This window comes from Xenopus tropicalis, chromosome 6, assembly GCF_000004195.4.
Source record: "Xenopus tropicalis strain Nigerian chromosome 6, UCB_Xtro_10.0, whole genome shotgun sequence".
NCBI lineage: Eukaryota > Metazoa > Chordata > Amphibia > Anura > Pipidae > Xenopus > Xenopus tropicalis.
Window position 1 is genome coordinate 146,805,568 of NC_030682.2, and position 24,731 is coordinate 146,830,298.

Consider the following 24,731-nt stretch of genomic DNA (forward strand, 5'->3'; position numbering starts at 1 on the left):
CCCAGGCTCCCTTTCTACTGCTCTGATGGCAGTGCTGTAAAGCATATCCCTTTGCCCAGGCTCCCTTTCTACTGCTCTGATGGCAGTGCTGTAAAGCATATCCCTTTGTCCAGGCTCCCTTTCTACTGCTCTGATGTCAGTGCTGTAAAGCATATCCCTTTGCCCAGGCTCCCTTTCTACTGCTCTGATGTCAGTGCTGTAAAGCATATCCCTTTGCCCAGGCTCCCTTTCTACTGCTCTGATGGCAGTGCTGTAAAGCATATCCCTTTGCCCAGGCTCCCTTTCTACTGCTCTGATGTCCCTGGGGCCTTGGCTACAAGACTGGGTTGCTAGGTAGTGGCGGATCCCCCAGAGACAGAAATAGAGGGTGTATATTTATATTTTGTCCATGAAAATGTTCTGATACTAATGAGACCTTAATCTTCTATGGGTATGGGACCTGTTATCCAGAATGCTTGGGACCTGGGGTTTTCCAGATAAGGGGTCTTTCAGTAATTTGGATCTCCATACTTATCTACTAAAAAAAATCAATTTAAACATGAAATAAACCCAATAAGGGGTAATTATATTGTAGTTGGGATGAATTACAAGGTTCTGTTTTATTATTACAGAGAGAAAAAGGAAATATGTTTTTAATTTTTTTAAATTATTTTATATGAATTCTGGATAAAGGGTTTTCCGGATAACGGATCCCATACCTGTACTTATAATGAAAATATTCTAGGTATTTATTCTAATATACGGCCGGTCGCCGTGCCACCGGCGCCATTAGCAACAGCGACATTCCTTCAACAGATTTATACATTTTACTTTGGCTCTTTTTGCTGCAAAAAAAAAAACATTTTTTAATAAAAAAAAACCGTAAGAAGTGACTTTTATGAGTCGGCGCCACGGATTTGCGCCGCGCATTAATATGCTGCATATTTAACCAATCCGCATCGTTGCACTTTCTCTTTGTACGCCCGACATTTGGATCAACTCAAAGACTGCATTTTATTCTTATTTTTTTATTTTTTTTTTGTTTAGAATTAAGGTAAATAGTACTTTTGGCAAAAAAAAATAGTGAAACTAAATCTATGTAGGTACCTCAAGATAAAGCCTGAAAATGCTGCATCGTGTTCCTCGCGTCAGTCCGTGTCCGAGCGCCGTTGCCGCCGGATACGCGTGTTGGTTCGTCTCGCTGTTTATTTAATTGCCTATTGTGGGATCCTGTGCTCCTTCCTAGTCGGACCTTTCTGTGGCCTCTCTCAGCTCCGGCTTCTGCTGCACGGCCTGGCAGTGCCAGCGTAAGGCAATATATTCGGCAGAAGCCTTGAACCCCCCATGCTTTCTATTGGCTATTGATGAAAGCTCAGTCTCAGTCGGGGGCAGACAGCATGAGTCATTTACTCATTATAAGTATAGGGGTAATTTCATTAGACCCCAGGCAGAAGGGCAAAAGCACTAATGGCTGTAAAAGCCTGCCCCCTAGTGTTCATTCAGAGGCACAGCGTCTGTGGGTAAAGGGCAGCCCCTCTCCTTACCATCTGCCCTAGGGCAAGGCAGTAAGTACAAGGGCCACTGCTGGGGGGGCATCTGTCTCTCCTCCCTCCTTCTCTTTGCCCCATGAATACAGAGCTCCTTGCATTCCCCATCACTGTATTCACGAGGGGCAAACATTGATTGGAGATGTGAGGCAATTCTGCCACCTGTAGGGCAAAAATGGCGGATTGCACCCTGCCCCACATGTAGTTAACGGGGTTGTTTGCCTTTAGGTTAATTTTTAGCATGATGTAGAGAGTGACATTCTGAGACAATTTGCAATTGGTCTTCATTTTGTATTACTGGTAGTTAATTCATTGTTTTAGCAGCTCTCCAGTTTGGAATTTCAGCAGCTATCTGGTTGCTAGGGTCTAGTTTACCATAGTAACCAGGGAGCAGTTTCAGAGAGAGACTGATATATGAATAGGGGAGGGGCTGAATAGAAAGATAAGGAATAAAAAGTAACAATAACAATAAAACTAGAGCCTCACAGAGCAATAGCGTTTGGCTGCCGGGGTCAGTGACCCCCATTTGAAAGCTGGGGAGGCAGAAGAAGGGAAATCATTTAAAAACTAATAAAATAAATAATGAAGACCAATTGAAAAGTTGCTTAGTGTTGGCCTTTCTATATTAAAGCTAAATTAAAGGTGAACCACCCCTTTACTAACCCCACGTGAGTTGTTGGCCTGGGAGCCAGGGATATTGGGTTGGGCAACCGCCATCCAAATGTTACTTTCAATTTAATTGGATGGTTTTGTCAAGGGGCACAGGGTTGTTTGTATTGTCTTAACCCTTGCACTGCCAGACTGGCGGCCAAAGCCGTGTGAAAGGCTTAATGTGAATTCACTGTTCTTCAACCCCATAGAAAGGTAATAGGAAATGTAATTGCCAAAGGTGGCCATATGCAGATACTCCCTCTCGCTCAAGGGTTGCTAACGACGCTCCCTAGTAACATAGTTTGCACTATATTTGCAATAAAAGAAATGTAACCTTGACAGTTATTTTCCTCTTGTTTTTATTCTGTAATATGAGAAATTAGGAAAAGAAAGCTTTATAGTGAGTCTTTTCTTCTCCCCACAAACTCAAGTGCTGTAACTCTTATCTGACTGATGTGAATGGTGTGCTATGAACTCTTCTGTATGGTGCCCCCCCCCCCCCGCTCTTTATTTGCCTCATAGTATGGCAACCAGTAATAAAGTCTCTAAGAGTCTCACTCGTCTCCTGCCCTTTATTTCTCTCTCTGAGTATCACTCATGTATTGTAAGGGATACTGTACCCCCTACTGTAAATGATAAGGATATTAGCAGTCACTGAGGGGTTCTGTGCCCCCCATATAAAGGCACAAGGCTGCAGGCTGAGTTATACAGGGAACTCTGAGTATCACTCATGTATTATAAGGGATAATGTACCCCCTACTGTAAATGATAAGGATATTAGCAGTCACTGAGGGGTTCTGTGCCCCCCATATAAAGGCACAAGGCTGCAGGCTGAGTTATACAGGGAACTCTGAGTATCACTCATGTATTATAAGGGATAATGTACCCCCTACTGTAAATGATAAGGATATTAGCAGTCACTGAGGGGTTCTGTGCCCCCCATATAAAGGCACAAGGCTGCAGGCTGAGTTATACAGGGAACTCTGAGTATCACTCATGTATTATAAGGGATAATGTACCCCCTATTGTAAATGATAAGGATATTAGCAGTCACTGAGGGGTTCTGTGCCCATATAAAGGCACAAGGCTGCAGGCTGAGTTATACAGGGAACTCTGAGTATCACTCATGTATTATAAGGGATACTGTACCCCCTACTGTAAATGATAAGGATATTAGCAGTCACTGAGGGGTTCTGTGCCCCCCATATAAAGGCACAAGGCTGCAGGCTGAGTTATACAGGGAACTCTGAGTATCACTCATGTATTATAAGGGATAATGTACCCCCTACTGTAAATGATAAGGATATTAGCAGTCACTGAGGGGTTCTGTGCCCCCCATATAAAGGCACAAGGCTGCAGGCTGAGTTATACAGGGAACTCTGAGTATCACTCATGTATTATAAGGGATACTGTACCCCCTACTGTAAATGATAAGGATATTAGCAGTCACTGAGGGGTTCTGTGCCCATATAAAGGCACAAGGCTGCAGGCTGAGTTATACAGGGAACTCTGAGTATCACTCATGTATTATAAGGGATACTGTACCCCCTACTGTAAATGATAAGGATATTAGCAGTCACTGAGGGGTTCTGTGCCCCCCATATAAAGGCACAAGGCTGCAGGCTGAGTTATACAGGGAACTCTGAGTATCACTCATGTATTATAAGGGATAATGTACCCCCTACTGTAAATGATAAGGATATTAGCAGTCACTGAGGGGTTCTGTGCCCATATAAAGGCACAAGGCTGCAGGCTGAGTTATACAGGGAACTCTGAGTATCACTCATGTATTATAAGGGATAATGTACCCCCTACTGTAAATGATAAGGATATTAGCAGTCACTGAGGGGTTCTGTGCCCCCCATATAAAGGCACAAGGCTGCAGGCTGAGTTATACAGGGAACTCTGAGTATCACTCATGTATTATAAGGGATACTGTACCCCCTACTGTAAATGATAAGGATATTAGCAGTCACTGAGGGGTTCTGTGCCCCCCATATAAAGGCACAAGGCTGCAGGCTGAGTTATACAGGGAACTCTGAGTATCACTCATGTATTATAAGGGATACTGTACCCCCTACTGTAAATGATAAGGATATTAGCAGTCACTGAGGGGTTCTGTGCCCCCCATATAAAGGCACAAGGCTGCAGGCTGAGTTATACAGGGAACTCTGAGTATCACTCATGTATTATAAGGGATAATGTACCCCCTATTGTAAATGATAAGGATATTAGCAGTCACTGAGGGGTTCTGTGCCCATATAAAGGCACAAGGCTGCAGGCTGAGTTATACAGGGAACTCTGAGTATCACTCATGTATTATAAGGGATACTGTACCCCCTACTGTAAATGATAAGGATATTAGCAGTCAGTGAGGGGTTCTGTGCCCATATAAAGGCACAAGGCTGCAGGCTGAGATATACAGGGAACTCTGAGTATCACTCATGTATTATAAGGGATAATGTACCCCCTACTGTAAATGATAAGGATATTAGCAGTCACTGAGGGGTTCTGTGCCCATATAAAGGCACAAGGCTGCAGGCTGAGTTATACAGGGAACTCTGAGTATCACTCATGTATTATAAGGGATACTGTACCCCCTACTGTAAATGATAAGGATATTAGCAGTCACTGAGGGGTTCTGTGCCCCCCATATAAAGGCACAAGGCTGCAGGCTGAGTTATACAGGGAACTCTGAGTATCACTCATGTATTATAAGGGATAATGTACCCCCTACTGTAAATGATAAGGATATTAGCAGTCACTGAGGGGTTCTGTGCCCATATAAAGGCACAAGGCTGCAGGCTGAGTTATACAGGGAACTCTGAGTATCACTCATGTATTATAAGGGATAATGTACCCCCTACTGTAAATGATAAGGATATTAGCAGTCACTGAGGGGTTCTGTGCCCATATAAAGGCACAAGGCTGCAGGCTGAGTTATACAGGGAACTCTGAGTATCACTCATGTATTATAAGGGATAATGTACCCCCTACTGTAAATGATAAGGATATTAGCAGTCACTGAGGGGTTCTGTGCCCCCCATATAAAGGCACAAGGCTGCAGGCTGAGTTATACAGGGAACTCTGAGTATCACTCATGTATTATAAGGGATAATGTACCCCCTACTGTAAATGATAAGGATATTAGCAGTCACTGAGGGGTTCTGTGCCCCCCATATAAAGGCACAAGGCTGCAGGCTGAGTTATACAGGGAACTCTGAGTATCACTCATGTATTATAAGGGATAATGTACCCCCTACTGTAAATGATAAGGATATTAGCAGTCACTGAGGGGTTCTGTGCCCCCCATATAAAGGCACAAGGCTGCAGGCTGAGTTATACAGGGAACTCTGAGTATCACTCATGTATTATAAGGGATAATGTACCCCCTACTGTAAATGATAAGGATATTAGCAGTCACTGAGGGGCCACCCATAAGCACTGTATTTCCAAAATCCCAAATAGTACATCAAATTGAGATTAAATGAAGGAGACATGGCTCTGGGGCTGATGGGTTTAATAGGGAGTAGCAGCTTTTGGATGAGAGGTTTAAGGGAAACACTATGTGACGGATACAATGGGCTAAGCGCCAGAGCCAGGGAGAAGCGCCTTCCAGCTGAAAGTAAAGGGCCAGTCAATTGGAATTCATTTGTGGGGGAAGGGAGGGGGGGGCCATGTGTGAGGAGCCCAGGCGCTGGTTCCTGAGGAGGTCACGTAGAACATTTGCGCCCCCAGTGGTTGATTTGGGTAAAGGCGCAGAGGAAACTACTCCCGTACGCGCAAGCACCACATCACGTGACAGGCATTATAACTCAGTAATGGGCGGGCCATCATTAGCCGGTAGCCAATCTAGGGGCATCGTCTCAAAGAACAGAGCTCGCATGGGTAAGGTAAATATAACGGACACTTGCTGTTATGGCGCCATACTATGGCTGAAGGGATTCTGTGAGGGCTCTCCGTACTCTCATCACCTCACGCAGCGCCGGGGGGAAGTTCCTCCCATGTCCCACCCAACCGGATTCCCAAACGGCACCGAGCAGGCAGCATTAGCGCCTAGTGCACTCAGTCAGGGCACACACAAATGGCGGGCTAGAGAGACCAGGAGAAGGCTATTGGTGCAGCACGAGTCACGTGATGGGGGCGGGCCGAGACTTGATCACGTGATGGGGGCGGGCCAGGCATATATCAGATTTGACTGACACAGATATTTGGGACTGCGCTGCTCTGATCCCACTGAGCTGGCTCCTCAACTCCATTTGTGTTTTACTGGACTAGAACTCGGAGAATTTCCTACTTATCTCACAGATTCTATTGTTCTCTAACGCCCAGCACTCTAGAATGGCCTGTCATGTGTTATTGCTGTATAACTCCCAGCACTCTATAATGGCCTGTCATGTGTTATTGCTGTATAACTCCCAGCACTCTATAATGGCCTGTCATGTGTTATTGCTGTATAACGCCCAGCACTCTAGAATGGCCTGTCATGTGTTATTGCTGTATAACTCCCAGCACTCTAGAATGGCCTGTCATGTGTTATTGCTGTATAACTCCCAGCACTCTATAATGGCCTGTCATGTGTTATTGCTGTATAACTCCCAGCACTCTATAATGGCCTGTCATGTGTTATTGCTGTATAACGCCCAGCACTCTAGAATGGCCTGTCATGTGTTATTGCTGTATAACGCCCAGCACTCTAGAATGGCCTGTCATGTGTTATTGCTGTATAACTCCCAGCACTCTATAATGGCCTGTCATGTGTTATTGCTGTATAACTCCCAGCACTCTATAATGGCCTGTCATGTGTTATTGCTGTATAACGCCCAGCACTCTAGAATGGCCTGTCATGTGTTATTGCTGTATAACGCCCAGCACTCTAGAATGGCCTGTCATGTGTTATTGCTGTATAACTCCCAGCACTCTATAATGGCCTGTCATGTGTTATTGCTGTATAACTCCCAGCACTCTATAATGGCCTGTCATGTGTTATTGCTGTATAACTCCCAGCACTCTATAATGGCCTGTCATGTGTTATTGCTGTATAACTCCCAGCACTCTAGAATGGCCTGTCATGTGTTATTGCTGTATAACTCCCAGCACTCTATAATGGCCTGTCATGTGTTATTGCTGTATAACGCCCAGCACTCTAGAATGGCCTGTCATGTGTTATTGCTGTATAACTCCCAGCACTCTATAATGGCCTGTCATGTGTTATTGCTGTATAACGCCCAGCACTCTAGAATGGCCTGTCATGTGTTATTGCTGTATAACTCCCAGCACTCTATAATGGCCTGTCATGTGTTATTGCTGTATAACTCCCAGCACTCTATAATGGCCTGTCATGTGTTATTGCTGTATAACTCCCAGCACTCTATAATGGCCTGTCATGTGTTATTGCTGTATAACTCCCAGCACTCTAGAATGGCCTGTCATGTGTTATTGCTGTATAACTCCCAGCACTCTAGAATGGCCTGTCATGTGTTATTGCTGTATAACTCCCAGCACTCTAGAATGGCCTGTCATGTGTTATTGCTGTATAACTCCCAGCACTCTAGAATGGCCTGTCATGTGTTATTGCTGTATAACTCCCAGCACTCTAGAATGGCCTGTCATGTGTTATTGCTGTATAACTCCCAGCATCCCCTGCAGGATTTATAGTGTTAATGGACAAGTAGCCCCTTCCTTGCAGAACTTTAGGTATTAGACTACAATTCCCAGCATCCTCTGTTGGGTTAATAGACTCCAGTTTGCTATGTAGGGCTTTAAAGGTTATTAGGCCTGTAACTCCCAGCATTCTCTGCAGCCCTTTATAAGAATTTCCTATCACAGCAGGAATGCCAGGCCGTTACACTGGGAATAATGCCCGGGCACAGACTGGGCTGTGAGACAATGGGAACAGTAAAGCCATTCCTGGCCAGATATCAGCTACCAATTCGGCTTCTTCAGACCAATTCAGCAGATGCCCGTGTGTGGGCAGGCCTACCCAACTTTGGTTTGATTTCCCATCAGATCGGGGAAGGAATCTGCGGTTGATGCTCCCTCGCTCCCATTGTGCCTGTGCAATTACCCCAAGTAATTAGGTGGCCATATCAGGAGATTATCCGCTCATTTGGCAACCTCACCAAGCAAATGGTTAACAATACATATGGCCACCTTTACTGTCACTTTCCTCTTTACCTGGGGTCTGGGAAACTCCCACCATACCCTGCAGCCCTCAGCCTGTTATTGGTCTCCCACCCAGAGCCCTCCCTTCAGCCCCTACGGCCCCCACCTGTGGCCGCTACTCCCGGCCCCCACCTGTGGCCGCTACTCCCGGCCCCCACCTGTGGCCGCTACTCCCGGCCCCCACCTGTGGCCGCTACTCCCGGCCCCCACCTGTGGCCGCTACTCCCGGCCCCCACCTGTGGCCGCTACTCCCGGCCCCCACCTGTGGCCGCTACTCCCGGCCCCCACCTGTGGCCCACCAATGGAATCAGGCTTCCCGGCCCCAGTCAGAATTGGGGCGCTGCCATGATCTCCAAGCATTAAAGCAGGTTTTAACCTTTAAATTAACTTGGCACAACAGATATTGATAATCAGACAGTTTGCCATTGGTCTTCATTTTTCTTTATGGTTTTTCAGTTGTTTAAGCTTTTTGATCAGCAGCTTCTCCAGTCTGGAATTTCAGCAGCTATCTGGTTGCTATGACCTTGTTTACATTAGCAACCAGGCAGTGGATTGAATGAGAAACAGGAATATGAATAGGACAGGATATGAATATAAAGACAAGGAATAAAAAGTGACCCCGGCAGCCAAAAAACAATTGCTGTGAGGCTACAGTTTAGTGAAAGAGAGAAGAGGAAGGCAAATAATTCAGAAATAGTACAATGAAGACCAATTGCAAAGTTGCTAGGATTAGGACATTTTATAGCTACCCCTAATGGGTTAGAATGTGCTGATACCGCAGGGCCAGAGGCACAGACACGGCTGAGGAGCAGGATCACTGAACACTGAAGCCCCAGCCCAAAGAATAAGACACCGACCCAGTTCTGATGGTTCTTTTTTCTTTTATTATAAGATCCTCTTACAAAATGGTCTTAATCAAAGAGACCGAAGCCCATGTCATCGTCAGACTCCTCGGATTCTTCCTTCTTCTCTTCTTCCTTCTTCTCCTCAGCTGGAAGGGAAGGTGCACAAATAATCAGCAATTGGCTCCCCAAAGGCCAAGACCCCTAACAAATTAGCCAAATCCGGGACCCTAGCAGTTAACCAATACCTAACCAAGTCTGGAACCTTAACAGTTAACTCGGTTAGAAAGCTCTTTGCAAAGATGAATGTTACAATGTCAGCAGACTGGGCCCCCGCTCGGTGCTACAGAAGCTCCACCCACTTAGGGAAATAAAGGTTAAATTTTACTGTTACTTGTTCATTCTCCCCTACTATGTTACTATTAACCCCTAACCTTATGGGGAGGCTGCCCAAGCAGAGACGCCCAAAGCTGTATGTGCCCTCCCATTGCTGCTTTAAACCGCACAGTGTCCATATTTCTTAGCAATGTCAGAGCCTGCTGCTGACTGCAATGGATTCTGCATCACCACGCAACAGATAGAGGAATGAGCAGTGCAGCAGTGAGATGGGAACCCTGCCTCCAAGCTTCTGGGCACACTGGCACATAACCCTTAGACTTTACTGCTAGTTAAGGGGAAATAAACCTTCAGCATGTGAATATTATACTCTGATTCCCAGTTATTACCTGGTGCTGCTCCTCCAGCAGATGCTGCAGATGGGGCTGCGCCACCAGCAGCCGGAGCTCCACCGCCGGCACCAACGTTGCTGATCAGGCTACCGATGTTAATGTTGGCAAGAGCCTGGAGAGAATAGAAATGTTCAACAGGTTACTCACAGCTCTGGGCACGTTAGTAAATACAGCAGGGCACTGTGTCAGGTCAGAGGGCACCTCAGTACGGTAACTGGGGACTCAGAAATGTAACCCCTATGGCACTGGCATCTCAGCACCCACTCTGCCACTTACATGAAAGCTTTACCCATTCCCTAATGAATTACTGTATATACTCGAGTATAAGCCTAGTTTTTCAGCACCCAAAATGTGCTGAAAAAGTCACCCTCGGCTTATACTCGAGTCGGGTGCCATGAGTCCCTCCAGGCTAGCACCCTCTGTCTTTTGTGTGCAAATTAGGCCCCCCGCAACCAGACCCTCCAGTGCCCTGGCCCGCTCCCAAATTCATCTTCATCTACCGCTCTCACCTGTCCCAATCTGCACTAGACATTGCACTTTATATTCTATATAATCTATATATAGTTTTGAATGATTTTGTGTTTTAGCTGGGTTGCTGATTGAGCTAAGGGGGTAGTACTCTTAAGGCATCATTATTGATACCACATTGTTTTTGTTGACCCTCTTCTCCACTTACAGAGCTAATTTACTGTTTATCTTTGAAATAAATATTTAAAAACATATACCCCACTGATGCCTCATTTAATGTAATTGTATTGGTATTTATTTTGATTACTGAAACTTAGCAATAGCCGCTGCATTTCCCACCCTAGGCTTATACTCGAGTCCATAAGTTTTTCAGTTTTCTTAGGTAAAATTAGGTACCTCGGCTTATATTCGGATCGACTTATACTCGAGTATATACGGTATATTGTTAGTGCCAGCAGCAGCCAGAGGGTTAACATTAACCCATCTCTGCCTGTTGGTACCGATGCTGGTGCTTATTTACCCTAACGAGCGACAGAGCAGAGAAATCACACACTGCATGGGGGACATAAGGAATAAACCCCTTTGGGTGCCCAGGCAGAACTGCAGGGGGGGCACTCAGTGCAAATCCAATGTAAAACTGCTAATATTCGTGTGACTTGCTTTATGGCAGGGGTCTTGAACTCAGGATAAAAAAATAGCCAGTGTCCCACAGGGCAAGGCTGCTGCATGTAGCTGCCAGGGGGGTGACAGCGAGAGAAAAACAGGTAAGGGTTTGGCCCCCAAGGGCCCCAGCACAGCCATGCAGCTGGTGATCTGCTGGCAGAGAATGACCCCCATGTGCCACAGGTATGAGTGTGATGCCCATGTAGGGATGGGTACAAGTGGGTAGGTGCCAGTGGGTAGGCACAAGCGGGGGCTACACACAAGGCTATTAGTGACCAACCTACCTTGGCAAACAGGCTGGGCCAGAATGGCTCTATGGTGACTCCTGCAGTTTTGATGAGGGTGCTGATCTTGTCCTCCTGGAAACAAACAGAGAATCAGTCAGTCAATAGGCAATCGGCTCAGCGATCCTGCCGGGATCAGCTACTCTGGTCTAATTGGACCAAACAGCAAGAAACTTGGGCCAATGTCATTCATTTCTTTGCCATTGAGTCTAAAGGGGCAGCTCACATTTACGTTAAATTTAAAATAAAAAAAATACAAGAGTATTGTAGAAATGATACCTATATTGGCTACCTAATGTGTATACATATATATAATATTTAATAATTATATATAATACTCTTGTATTTTTGACACTGGCTAACACAGTACTACAGTTTTTGTTTTGAAGTTAAACTTTAGTTTGTTACAGAATCGCCAGCTCTTAGCAACGTCTCTTTATTTTCCAGCTTTGCTCTGTGAGGCTCCAAATATATTGTTACTTATTTAGTCTCTCAACCACTCCATGCCCAGTTGCTAGGGTAATTTAGTCCCTAGCAACCAGATAGCTGCTGAAATTCCAAACTGGAGATGTGCTGAACAAAAACCTAAATAATCAATAAGCCACCATTAAAAAATGAGGACCAATTATAAAATTGTCTCAGAATATAAGCGTACGGGTAGGGGTGCATTGGATCCCTTCATGAAAGATTTGGCCAAAATTCTACAGAATTAGGCTACAGAAGGGCTAAATAGAAACACATGCTTAAATATTTATTAAGGAGCCCAAAGTGTGGGCAGTGAGTGACTGGAGATCTCTACTTCATACTACAAAATAAGTTAGGGTGAAAAACCCCTGTAATTACCAACTGTTACCCACACTCACAAACGCCAGGGGCAACCCCTACCCAGCCCCCCAACTATCAACTCCAGTCACTCACTGCCCACACTTTGGGCTCCTTAATAAATATTTAAGCATGTGTTTCTATTTAGCCCTTCTGTAGCCTAATTCTGTAGAATTTTGGCCAAATCTTTCATGAAGGGATCCAATGCACCCCTACCCGTACGCTTATAAGCCAAGTGCAATGTGCAACTCCCGGCATCTCCCAGCCAAGGATACTGCGAGGGTAACTGTCACCAAACAATAGCCCCTTCCCCTCATACAACCATTGGGGGGGCAAAATCTGGCTAATTAAAAGGCTTGGGGGACCAAACAATCATATTAAGACAGCAGGTAGGTCTGTTCTACAGGAGCACATTGCCAATTGGAAAATCAAACCTGCCCAATTGTATGCCAGACATCAGTGGGGGGAGTCCCATACGCAGGCAGATAAACAGCCAAATTGGCCCGTGTATGGCCAACTTTACTCTGTACAATTTCCCAGAATTCCCCACCAATCTGGCAGAGCGGAAGCCTCTATTCTCTGCACCGTTCCCAACTCCTGGGAATACTGTAAGTCAAGCAATAACCAGCCCTCTGCTACATTGTTTGGAGAGTCAGAACCAGACAACAGTAAGTGCTGAACAGCAGTCAGTAGCAATGACAGAGGGCTATGGCCCCAGCACAATAAGGAATGACTGGATATTGACTACAATAACTTTTGGTGGAGTTACCCTTTAACCTCCCCTTGCTCTATTAACCCTTTAAACACTAAAAGCTGCTGCTTTCATAGAGATGTGTAACCTACTGGGCTACAACTGCTGAACTACATCTCCCAGCATCCTCCAGCAAAGCTCAGGGTACCCACCCAACAACTAGGCAGGTAGGGGTTAATGTTTACAAGCCAAGGAGCACATGTAGTCGCCCAATCAGCTTCCCCGGCACTGGCAGCTTCATTACCCCAATATGTCGCCTAGTGACAGTGTGTATAACTCAGAGTTGTAACTGCCATTGCTCCATCCTGCTTCCTACAAGTACAATAGTATATACGGTAAGTCCCCCCTCCCCAAGCCACCGCTACTTTATAATCTCCCCGGCACTTCCGCCCCATGATATGAAGCAGGCCGGCCGCCATGTTGCTTCCCCCCTGCGGGCTTCTCACCGTGATGGAGACTTCATCATCATGGAGGATGAGAGCGGAGTAAATGCAGGCGAGCTCGGATACGGAGGCCATTGCTGAGCTGTATAACGCGGAGCGGGACGCGGATGGCTGAGTGACAGGGTGCTAGCCGCCGGATACAGATCAGGCCTTAGCTTCGGCTGAAGGACCAAGCACCTTACACAACCACCGTAACAGTGTGAGAGAGGGCGGGCAGGGGCGGGGCCTAGTTTTTATAGGCCCCGAGCTGTCACGAATGGGCAGGACCAGCGAGTTTTTTTTTATTATAACTTTATGTAAAAGTTACAATTTTAACAAAGCAGTGAAAACGTAAGGCCTCACTGGGTATCGAAGCGGCCTATAGACAACGCGCATTATGACAGGCAGGAAGGCGCACCAATCGCGTCAGTCATAATGAGCGTTGCCTATAGGTCGCTTCGATGAGGCTGAGCGGGTATGATGGGCTGAGTACTTCAATGGTTTGGTTTCCTCAGGGTTGCAAGGTTGGCAGTTCCCCGCCAAATTGGGCTACTAATTTAAAGCCCTGGTGGGTTTCCAAAGTACAAACCCCCCAAGGTACAGTTTTGGGATATTTTTTGGAGCTTTGGCGGGCTTGTAGTTTGGAAACTGCCAAAGTTTTGTTCCCTAGTAAAGCTGACATGCCTGTCCCACTGCATGCTGGGTAATGTAGTTTGTAGCTAACAATTAGCCTACAGCTAGGATTAATATTAAACTACAATACCCAGCATGCAATTGGACAGTATAGCCAGAGGCTCCCATTTCTGTTCTATTCAGGCTCAACCTGTCTACACCCTGCTCCCTGCTCTATAGGGTATGAGATTGTACCATTACGTTCTTTCTGCAGTTGCTCCTTAAGGTATAACTCTCAGGATCTCTTGGGGCTGCTGGGAGTTGTAGTACAACACACCCATATGTATATCATGCCTGGGGTTAATGCAACATTCTGAATCCATTTCTGCAGTGACAGAGGGAATTACCAGCCATCCCAGTAACAGGAGAGGGGGCACAGGGCTTGGGGAGTGATTATACACTTTAAAAAGGCAGGTTTTCCCATATATACTTTTATTTTTATCGCACATATTGGGCTACTTTCCAAATCAGCTTTGGCTGGTTTGGAAAAATAAATCTGGCAACCTTGAATCGCAGAGGCCTGTAGACAGGAAGGCGCACCAATCATAATGAGAGTTGCTTCGTAGTGAGGCAGAGTGAGTATTATGGGCTGAGTGCTTCAGTGCTTGGGTTACCTATTAAGTGTAAGTTTGGGGAACTTGAACTCGGTGGCACTAAAATAAAGTTTCCTAAATACTTGTTTGTTGTACATTGCCGGATAGTTGGCTTTGAAAACCGAGCACTTTGCTGCCGAAGACGCAATTTTGTGCCCAATAGCAATATGTCTGCTGCGCTAAGGTGCTTAGACACTAGTCTTAGGCAATACAGTGCCTTCCCAGTGCTGGTATTTCTCTTTCATTTTTTAAAAATGACATTTAAAAGAGCCAGAGAGAGAGCTTGTGATGTGCCCAAGGATGATATTAAGAGGGTGAAAATGAATCTTGGTCAAGTTCTAAATACTGGCTCTGACCGGTTTGCCCAGAGCATTGACCCAATGGCTGCCCAGACTCTAAGCCAGCGGTTCTCAAACTGTGGGTCGGGGCCCCTTTGGAGGTAGAACGACCCTTTCGCAGGGGGCCCCTGAGACAGTCGGAAAACACATATATCTGATGGGCTTAGGAATAATTTTATGTTTGGGGGTCACCACAACATGAGGAACTGTATTAAAGGGCGTATGTATAACTGTATATTACTGTATAACTGTACTATAATTAAAGCACGGCATTAGGAAGGTTGTGAACCACTGGGCTACGCAAAACTCCAGGTTCCAACACACACAAACCAGTTCTCTCCTATTATAAAATCATGGGACACAATACAATATATAGTTACATAGTTTAGCTGTATCAAGTTTAACCCCTGGGTAGGGCAAGCCCAGTAGGGCAACAGTACATTATATTTGAATTACTTTAAAACACTTTCATTTTTTGGTGTTACTGTTCCTTTAATAGAGACCAATGTGGGGAATTTTTGTAGACAACAAACCATGTAACTCTAGGCAGTGTCATTCTGTGGCTACTAAAGCAAATAAAGTGCTGTCTTGTACAAAAAAGGGCATTGACTCAAGGGATGAAACATGATTTTGCCCCTTTATAGGTCCCTGGTAAGGCCTCACCCTGAGTATCCAACCTGGAAACAGTTTATTGCTGAAATCAGGGGCAATATGGTTAGGCCATGTGAATTTGGGCTAAAAGTAAAAAGTTTCTGAGGGGTTTTAGTTTCTCTTAAATTTGCTGTTTTTGACAAAGGTCTTACAAACATCAAAGGAGAACTAAAACCTAATTTGGGTAGAAATGCCATATTTTATATACTAAACTTACTGCACTGCCCTAAACCGTCAGAATCTCTATAGCAGTAATGTAATTGTTGTGCACAGGGGGTGGCCATCTTGGTTATTGTTAGGCGTGTCAGTGACACGCACATGCTCAGTGTGTTCTGGGCAGCAGTTTAGCTTAGGGGTCATCGCCCATTGCCAAGCAATAAATGAGGTTCTCATGTCATGGAAGCTGATGCTACAGAGCGGATTCATATAATGAGAATCTTAATTAGTAATTAGCCTTGTATTGTGGGTTGTTTATTATATTTTATATCTACAATATATTGTGAGTCTTTGAATCAATAGAAATGAAGACAAGGCATCTTCACAGGCCCAGATCTTCCTGCTAAAGGGCTATGGTTACGTTGGGCTGTACAGAAGCCAATGTGCAGCATTTGTAGCCTGCTTCTTTGTTAAAGGGTAAGTAAAACTTCAAGTGAATGTAAAATTGATGAGAGAGCTATTCCTAGCACCTTTGCCATTTACATTCTTCTGGTTAGGAAAAACATTAGAATAACATATATATAATTTCTCACATATTTCTTTAACAACATCAGACCAGCCCTCTACAGGGACTACAGGGACTCAGAAACCCACCAGCAGGTGGCGCTGTTGTAACAAGATTCATTCAAATTATCAGACACATCTTTCCTTGTCCTTTAATCTTTAGATTAAGTAATCATGCCAGTAACACTATACCTCATTGTTTTATTTTCTAACATAAAACTATTTGGGAGTGTCATGATATAAAATAATTACAGAGAATAAAACTTCAGCTTTTTACTGACATGCCGAATATATCATTATTTTTCATAATTCAATTTTCACCTGTAGGTGGAGACAGAGTACATTTAGTGAAGCTCAGAGTCAGACAAGCCACATGGTATTGCTCCCAATGGTTTGTTTTTCTACCTGATTATTGCACCGTATGTAGCTAAAAAGATCAAACCTTGGATGAACCTACAGCAAAGTAAGTCAAACCGGCTTGAATGTTAATATAAAAAAATGATGTATGGAAATATAAAGTATGTAGAGATACCATAAAACTATGGCAGCATAGGGATGCCTGTATTTTTTATTTATATAATTTTTACACACACCAAAGAAACCACGATAGTCTGTCTCTGTGTTGCTTGGTGCCATTGTTCTATTGTAATGTTATAGGTTCTGGTACGTGAAGCCCCTCTGCTTTCCAGAGAATTTGTGCACTGCCCACTACACAAAGCCAAGTCTTAAGGTGCCCATACCCGGGCCGATTGTAGCTGCCGATATGGGTCCCTTAGACCGACCCGGCAGCTTATCAGCCCATGTATGGGCACTACCGACGGGCCTGTCCGACCGATATCTGGCCTGAAATCGCCCAGATACCGATCGGGCAAGCTAAAAAATTTAGTTGGATCGGGGACCCCATCGGCTCGTCGATGTGATCCCCGAACCAATTGCGCCTATTACCGGCGTTTTAATTCGATCTCTTGGCCCCAGTGCCAAACGTCCAAATAAGCCTGAATTCACCCGATATTGCCCACCCGTAGGTGGGGAAATTGGGAGAAGATCCGCTCGCATGGCGACATCGCCAGGCGAGCGGATCTCAACGTGTATGGCCACCTTAAGGGAGAAGACACACAGAGCTACTAGTAGCAGCTACTTGTCGTGGCTACTAAAATAGCCAATGCTGATCATTTACTGATAATTGTCTCTACGTGTGTTTTAACAGAGGCAATTCTCAGTATTGTTTATGGCAGGGGATTTTCTGGCAGGGTTTAGTAGCCATGAAAAAAGAGCTGCTACTAGTAGCTCTGTGTGTCTTCAACCTAATAGAACGTTTTGGACTGTTCACCTTGTGCCATATGTCCTGCGACTTTTAGTAGTTCTTTACTTCCCCTTTAAAAGGGCCTTGCATTATCTAAGGCAGTGGTTCTCAACCTTCCTAATGCCACGACCCTTCCTTATTCGCCCCCCAGCAATATCATTTAGCATTTGTTAGTGAGACTGGGCTCTTGTTATCCGGTTCTATGGTGAGACCCAGACTGACGCTGAAGCAGCTTTGTGGGTAAGGTAAAAACATTCTGCCTTTGTACTAATTACAAACATGTAGGTAAGTCATAACAGGATTCTGGGAAGAAATTCCTTAGGGCTCCTAGAAAAGTCCCTTAAACAGGTAAGTCGTGTTGGTTATGGCTCAGGGATACTGAGGTGAGGCCACGCCCCCCCCGGCTCCTTGCGCCTCGTTTGTTGCCTGCGGTCACCAAAGTCTGTGATGTAATAATGAATAATTGTGATTATAAAAAGGGAATTGATTTACAAAACTGCTAATCACTTGCGCTGAAATTAATTCTAAACAAGTGAGTCAGACTTTGTTGGCGAGTGAACACAAATAGGCTTGGCGCTTGGTGAGATTCTAATCCAACCATCTTTATTGGCCAGGATTTATTATTTATTATTTAGCTGTTAATTTTATGTGTTGGACTTTCCAAAATGCTTATTGTGTCCACTCATCTTCTTTCTAAAGGAACACTGTCATGGGAAAACATGTTTGTTACAAACCCATCAGTTAATAGAGCTTTTCCAGCAGAATCCTGCATTGTAATCTGTTTTTCCCATGGGGCTAGCCATATTCTTCATTTCCCAGGGTGCCACAGCCATGTGACCTGTGCTCTGATAAACTTCACTCACACTTTACTGCTGCGCTGCAAGTTGGAGTGATATCCCCCCTCCCCCCCAGCAGCCGATCAGCAGAACAATGGGAAGGGAGCAAGATAGCAGCTCCCAGAAGGTATCAGAATAGCACTCAATAGTAAGAAATCCAAGTCCGGCTTGGGACTCCTCCAGTTACATGGGAGTAGGAGAAACAATAGGTTAGCTGAAAGCAGTTCTAATGTGTAGCGCTGGCTGAAAGCTCAGACTCAGGCACAAGGCACTGAGATGGCGCCTACACACCAATATTACAGCTACAAATACATTTGTTGGTACAAGAATAAAAGGTTAAATGGCAGAGGGAATTATTTGCTGTGTAACAGTGTCATTTAGAAATAAAAAGTGCCCCATAAATATCATGGCAGTGTCCCTTTAATAAGATAAAGCATTAGTGAGACTCACAGGAGTTTCACTGTTCAGTTTTAAGGAAAGACACATCACAAAACTTTCCTCACTAACTTAATTTTCAACTGACTGTATCTTGTTTGCCCAATTCATACATTCATACATTGCTGATGTGCTCCCAGGAGCATCTTGGGCAATATTACATTCATTTGTTTCAAGGGTTTATATTTCCCCCACATTTATCTTGCTGTCCCTACACGGAAGCTCTACAAGAAGGACAATAGGATGCGGCATTTGTTTCATTTACTGGAAATGGAGCTTTCCACCCATTTACTATAAATATAGCTTTAAGAAAAAAAACACACATACATATTTAGAATTGATAAAAGATTAGTTTTAGTGGTACAGGTATGGACCTGTTATCCAGAATGTTTGGGACATGGGGGTTTCTGTAATTTTGCTCTCCTTACCTTAAGTCCACTAAAAAAATCATTTAACCATGAAATAAGCCCAATAGGGCTGTTCTGCCCCAATAAGGGGTAATTATATCTTAGTTGGGATCAAGTACAGGTACTGTTTTATTATTACAGAGAAAAGGGAATCATTTAACCATTAAATAAACCCAATAGGGCTGTTCTGCCCCAATAAGGGGTAATTATATCTTAGTTGGGATCAAGTACAGGTACTGTTTTATTATTACAGAGAAAAGGGAATCATTTAACCATGAAATAAACCCAATAGGGCTGTTCTGCCCCCCAATAAGGGGTAATTATATCTTAGTTGGGATCAAGTACAGGTACTGTTTTATTATTACAGAGAAAAGGGAATCATTTAGCCATTAAATAAACCCAATAGGGCTGTTCTGCCCCAATAAGGGGTAATTATATCTTAGTTGGGATCAAGTACAGGTACTGTTTTATTATTACAGAGAAAAGGGAATCATTTAACCATTAAATAAACCCAATAGGGCTGTTCTGCCCCAATAAGGGGTAATTATATCTTAGTTGGGATCAAGTACAGGTACTGTTTTATTATTACAGAGAAAAGGGAATCATTTAACCATTAAATAAACCCAATAGGGCTGTTCTGCCCCCAATAAGGGGTAATTATATCTTAGTTGGGATCAAGTACAGGTACTGTTTTATTATTACAGAGAAAAGGGAATCATTTAACCATTAAATAAACCCAATAGGGCTGTTCTGCCCCCAATAAGGGGTAATTATATCTTAGTTGGGATCAAGTACAGGTACTGTTTTATTATTGCAGAGAAAAGGGAATCATTTAACCATGAAATAAACCCAATAGGGCTGTTCTGCCCCCAATAAGGGGTAATTATATCTTAGTTGGGATCAAGTACAGGTACTGTTTTATTATTACAGAGAAAAGGGAATCATTTAACCATGAAATAAACCCAATAGGACTGTTCTGCCCCAATAAGGGGTGATTATATCTTAGTTGGGATCAAGTACAGGTACTGTTTTATTATTACAGAGAAAAGGGAATCATTTAACCATTAAATAAACCCAATAGGGCTGTTCTGCCCCAATAAGGGGTAATTATATCTTAGTTGGGATCAAGTACAGGTACTGTTTTATTATTACAGAGAAAAGGGAATCATTTAACCATTAAATAAACCCAATAGGGCTGTTCTGCCCCCAATAAGGGGTAATTATATCTTAGTTGGGATCAAGTACAGGTACTGTTTTATTAATACAGAGAAAAAGGGAATCATGTTTAAAAATCTAAATTATTTGCTTATAATGGAGTCTAAGGGAGATGGCCTTTCCGTAATTCGGAACTTTCTAGATAATGGGTTTCCAGATAACAGGTCCCATACCTGCATCTCTCTGTACAGGCTATGAGCAAACTAAGGGGGCTGTTCCTGCTGAATTGTGCTTAGTACAGGGGAATCCCTATGTGCCATAGTTTTATGGGATCTCTCTGTACAGGCTATGAGCAAACTTAGGGGGCTGTTCCTGCTGAATTGTGCTTAGTACAGGGGAATCCCTATGTGCCATAGTTTTATGGTATCTCTCTGTACAGGCTATGAGCAAACTTAGGGGACTGTTCCTGCTGAATTGTGCTTAGTACAGGGGAATCCCTATCTGCCATAGTTTTATGGTATCTCTCTGTACAGGCTATGAGGAAACTTAGGGGGCTGTTCCTGCTGAATTGTGTTAGTACAGGGGAATCCCTATGTGTCATAGTTTTATGGTATCTCTCTGTACAGGCTATGAGCAAACTTAAGGTGCCCATACACGGGCCGACTATAGCTGCCGATATCGGTCCCTTGGACCAATTCGGCAGCTAATCGGCCCGTGTATGGGCAGAACAGAGCTGCTTGGCCGACCGATATGTGGCCTGAAATTGGCCGGATCTCGATCGGCCAGGTTAGAAAATCCGGTCGGATCGGGGACCGCATCGGCTCGTTGATGCGGTCCCTGAACCGACTGCCCCATAAGCTCAAATGTGATCCGAACGTTTGGCCCCAGTGCCAAACGATCGGATTATTTTTTTTTAAGTCCCTTGCTACCCGATATCGCCCACCCGTAGGTGGGGATATCGGGTGAAGATCCGCTCGCTTGGCGACATCAGATCTTATAGTGTATGGGCACCTTTAGGGGGCTGTTCCTGCTGAATTGTGCTTAGTACAGGGGAATCCCTATGTGCCATAGTTTTTGGTATCTCTCTGTACAGGCTATGAGCAAAGTTAGGGGGCTGTTCCTGCTGAATTGTGCTTAGTACAGGGGAATCCCTATGTGCCATAGTTTTATGGTATCTCTCTGTACAGGCTATGAGCAAACTTAGGGGGCTGTTCCTGCTGAATTGTGCTTAGTACAGGGGAATCCCTATGCTGCCATAGTTTTATGGTATCTCTCTGTACAGGCTATGAGCAAACTTAGTGGTCTGTTCCTGCTGAATTGTGCTTAGTACAGGGGAATCCCTATGCTGCCATAGTTTTATGGTATCTCTCTGTACAGGCTATGAGCAAACTTAGGGGACTGTTCCTGCTGAATTGTGCTTAGTACAGGGGAATCCCTATGTGCCATAGTTTTATGGTATCTCTCTGTACAGGCTATGAGCAAACTTAGGGGGCTGTTCCTACTGAATTGTGCTTAGTACAGGGGAATCCCTATGTGCCATAGTTTTATGGTATCTCTCTGTACAGGCTATGAGCAAACTTAGGGGGCTGTTCCTACTGAATTGTGCTTAGTACAGGGGAATCCCTATGCTGCCATAGTTTTATGGTATCTCTCTGTACAGGCTATGAGCAAACTTAGGGGACTGTTCCTGCTGAATTGTGCTTAGTACAGGGGAATCCCTATCTGCCATAGTTTTATGGTATCTCTCTGTACAGGCTATGAGGAAACTTAGGGGGCTGTTCCTGCTGAATTGTGTTAGTACAGGGGAATCCCTATGTGTCATAGTTTTATGGTATCTCTCTGTACAGGCTATGAGCAAACTTAAGGTGCCCATACACGGGCCGACTATAGCTGCCGATATCGGTCCCTTGGACCAATTCGGCAGCTAATCGGCCCGTGTATGGGCAGAACAGAGCTGCTTGGCCGACCGATATGTGGCCTGAAATTGGCCGGATCTCGATCGGCCAGGTTAGAAAATCCGGTCGGATCGGGGACCGCATCGGCTCGTTGATGCGGTCCCTGAACCGACTGCCCCATAAGCTCAAATGTGATCCGAACGTTTGGCCCCAGTGCCAAACGATCGGATTATTTTTTTTTAAGTCCCTTGCTACCCGATATCGCCCACCCGTAGGTGGGGATATCGGGTGAAGATCCGCTCGCTTGGCGACATCAGATCTTATAGTGTATGGGCACCTTTAGGGGGCTGTTCCTGCTGAATTGTGCTTAGTACAGGGGAATCCCTATGTGCCATAGTTTTTGGTATCTCTCTGTACAGGCTATGAGCAAAGTTAGGGGGCTGTTCCTGCTGAATTGTGCTTAGTACAGGGGAATCCCTATGTGCCATAGTTTTATGGTATCTCTCTGTACAGGCTATGAGCAAACTTAGGGGGCTGTTCCTGCTGAATTGTGCTTAGTACAGGGGAATCCCTATGCTGCCATAGTTTTATGGTATCTCTCTGTACAGGCTATGAGCAAACTTAGTGGTCTGTTCCTGCTGAATTGTGCTTAGTACAGGGGAATCCCTATGCTGCCATAGTTTTATGGTATCTCTCTGTACAGGCTATGAGCAAACTTAGGGGACTGTTCCTGCTGAATTGTGCTTAGTACAGGGGAATCCCTATGTGCCATAGTTTTATGGTATCTCTCTGTACAGGCTATGAGCAAACTTAGGGGGCTGTTCCTACTGAATTGTGCTTAGTACAGGGGAATCCCTATGTGCCATAGTTTTATGGTATCTCTCTGTACAGGCTATGAGCAAACTTAGGGGGCTGTTCCTACTGAATTGTGCTTAGTACAGGGGAATCCCTATGCTGCCATAGTTTTATGGTATCTCTCTGTACAGGCTATGAGCAAACTTAGGGGACTGTTCCTGCTGAATTGTGCTTAGTACAGGGGAATCCCTATGTGCCATAGTTTTATGGTATCTCTCTGTACAGGCTATGAGCAAACTTAGGGGGCTGTTCCTGCTGAATTGTGCTTAGTACAGGGGAATCCCTATGCTGCCATAGTTTTATGGTATCTCCCTTACAGTTGACTGCAGTATTTGTAGATTGTAAGCTCTTTTGGGCAGGGCTCCCTTCCCCTCCTGTATCGGTTACTGATTGCTTTATATGTTACTCCTTATAGAGTGTAAGCTCTTTTGGGCAGGGCTCCCTTCCCCTCCTGTATCGGTTACTGATTGCTTTATATGTTACTCCTTATAGAGTGTAAGCTCTTTTGGGCAGGGCTCCCTTCCCCTCCTGTATCGGTTACTGGTTGCTTTATATGTTACTCTGTATGCCCAATGTATGAAACCCACTTATTGTACAGCGCTGCGGGATATGTTGGCACTTTATAAATAAATGTTAATAATAATAATAATATAAAGAGTTTTTGAAAGGTTATAAGAACACTGTAACTAGGACCTTCATATAAGAAATACATAACACAGCAAGTTAATAATCAAACATTCACCTACTGATATTTTCATTATGCAAAGGGTAAGTAAAAACGTAACTTACAATGAGTTATAAATACAAGTACAATGAGCAAAGTGCAAAAATAGGGTGTTCTGACCCCCACAATTTCAATAGTCAAATTCCCACAAGCCTAAGTACAAAGGCTTCTGCTCCCGTGTGAAACCAGAAATACAGGTTTGTGAGGCCACGAGCTTTCTTCCTGGCTCTGAAACAAAGGAATGTTCTTCTCTCTGTATCTGTCTGATAATACGAACAGATAAAAATCTCACACTGAGTGACCTAAGGGTAATGGCATTTGGTGAAATTCCACATGATTTGTCACTGGAGTGTTCCTACATAAGGTGGAAATACACGGGCCAATTGTATGGGGTATATGGGGCGCTCAGATGGGCCTGCCCGACTGCTATCTGCCCAATAATGGGATAGATGTTGATTTGGCAGATTTAAAAATACTACTGGGGCCGGAGCAGTCCTCGGCATGATGGCCTGCATACTGTCAATGTTATCTTTCCATCCGAGGGCTGAACGAATGGATCTTCACATACATGGCCACCATTATGCATACACAACGCTGCGATGTCCCGAAGTCGGCCAACGTTTCATCTCAAGACAACTTCGGGCGACTGCGGGACATCGCGGGGACGCGTATGCCATCCCACCGGCAATTTACATTCTAGCCGGTGGGATGGCATTTCGGGAGATTAGTCGCCTGCGGCCAGGAAGATTTGTTGCGCAGTGCTTAGGGTGAAGACACACGGTGAAGGGTGCTTAGGGTGAAGACACTACTAGTACAGGTATCAGA

The 24,731-nt window shown here is 44.6% G+C and overlaps 1 protein-coding gene across 1 annotated transcript; it reads right to left on the reverse strand.

Annotated features, from left to right (window-relative positions):
* Positions 1-9,206: 9,206 nt before the first annotated feature.
* Positions 9,207-13,492, reverse strand: rplp1 (ribosomal protein, large, P1). Its single transcript, NM_001017204.2, has 4 exons — positions 13,347-13,492; positions 11,328-11,402; positions 9,910-10,024; positions 9,207-9,333 (listed from the first exon to the last, which is right to left on the reverse strand). The coding sequence occupies exons 1-4, from the start codon at positions 13,416-13,418 to the stop codon at positions 9,254-9,256; spliced, it is 342 nt and encodes a 113-aa protein (NP_001017204.1). The 5' UTR covers positions 13,419-13,492; the 3' UTR covers positions 9,207-9,253.
* Between the last annotated feature and the right edge of the window lie 11,239 nt (positions 13,493-24,731).

Bases quoted from the DNA above. Each gene is read 5' to 3' on its own strand.
- rplp1 (NM_001017204.2), bottom strand. From the start codon at position 13,418: ATGGCCTCCGTATCCGAGCTCGCCTGCATTTACTCCGCTCTCATCCTC. The intron at 10,025-11,327 runs GTAGGTTGGTCA...TATTCTCTCCAG, and splicing joins GGCCCAGCCTGTTTGCCAAG to GCTCTTGCCAACATTAACAT. The intron at 9,334-9,909 runs GTAATAACTGGG...CTTCCCTTCCAG, and splicing joins TGCTGGAGGAGCAGCACCAG to CTGAGGAGAAGAAGGAAGAA.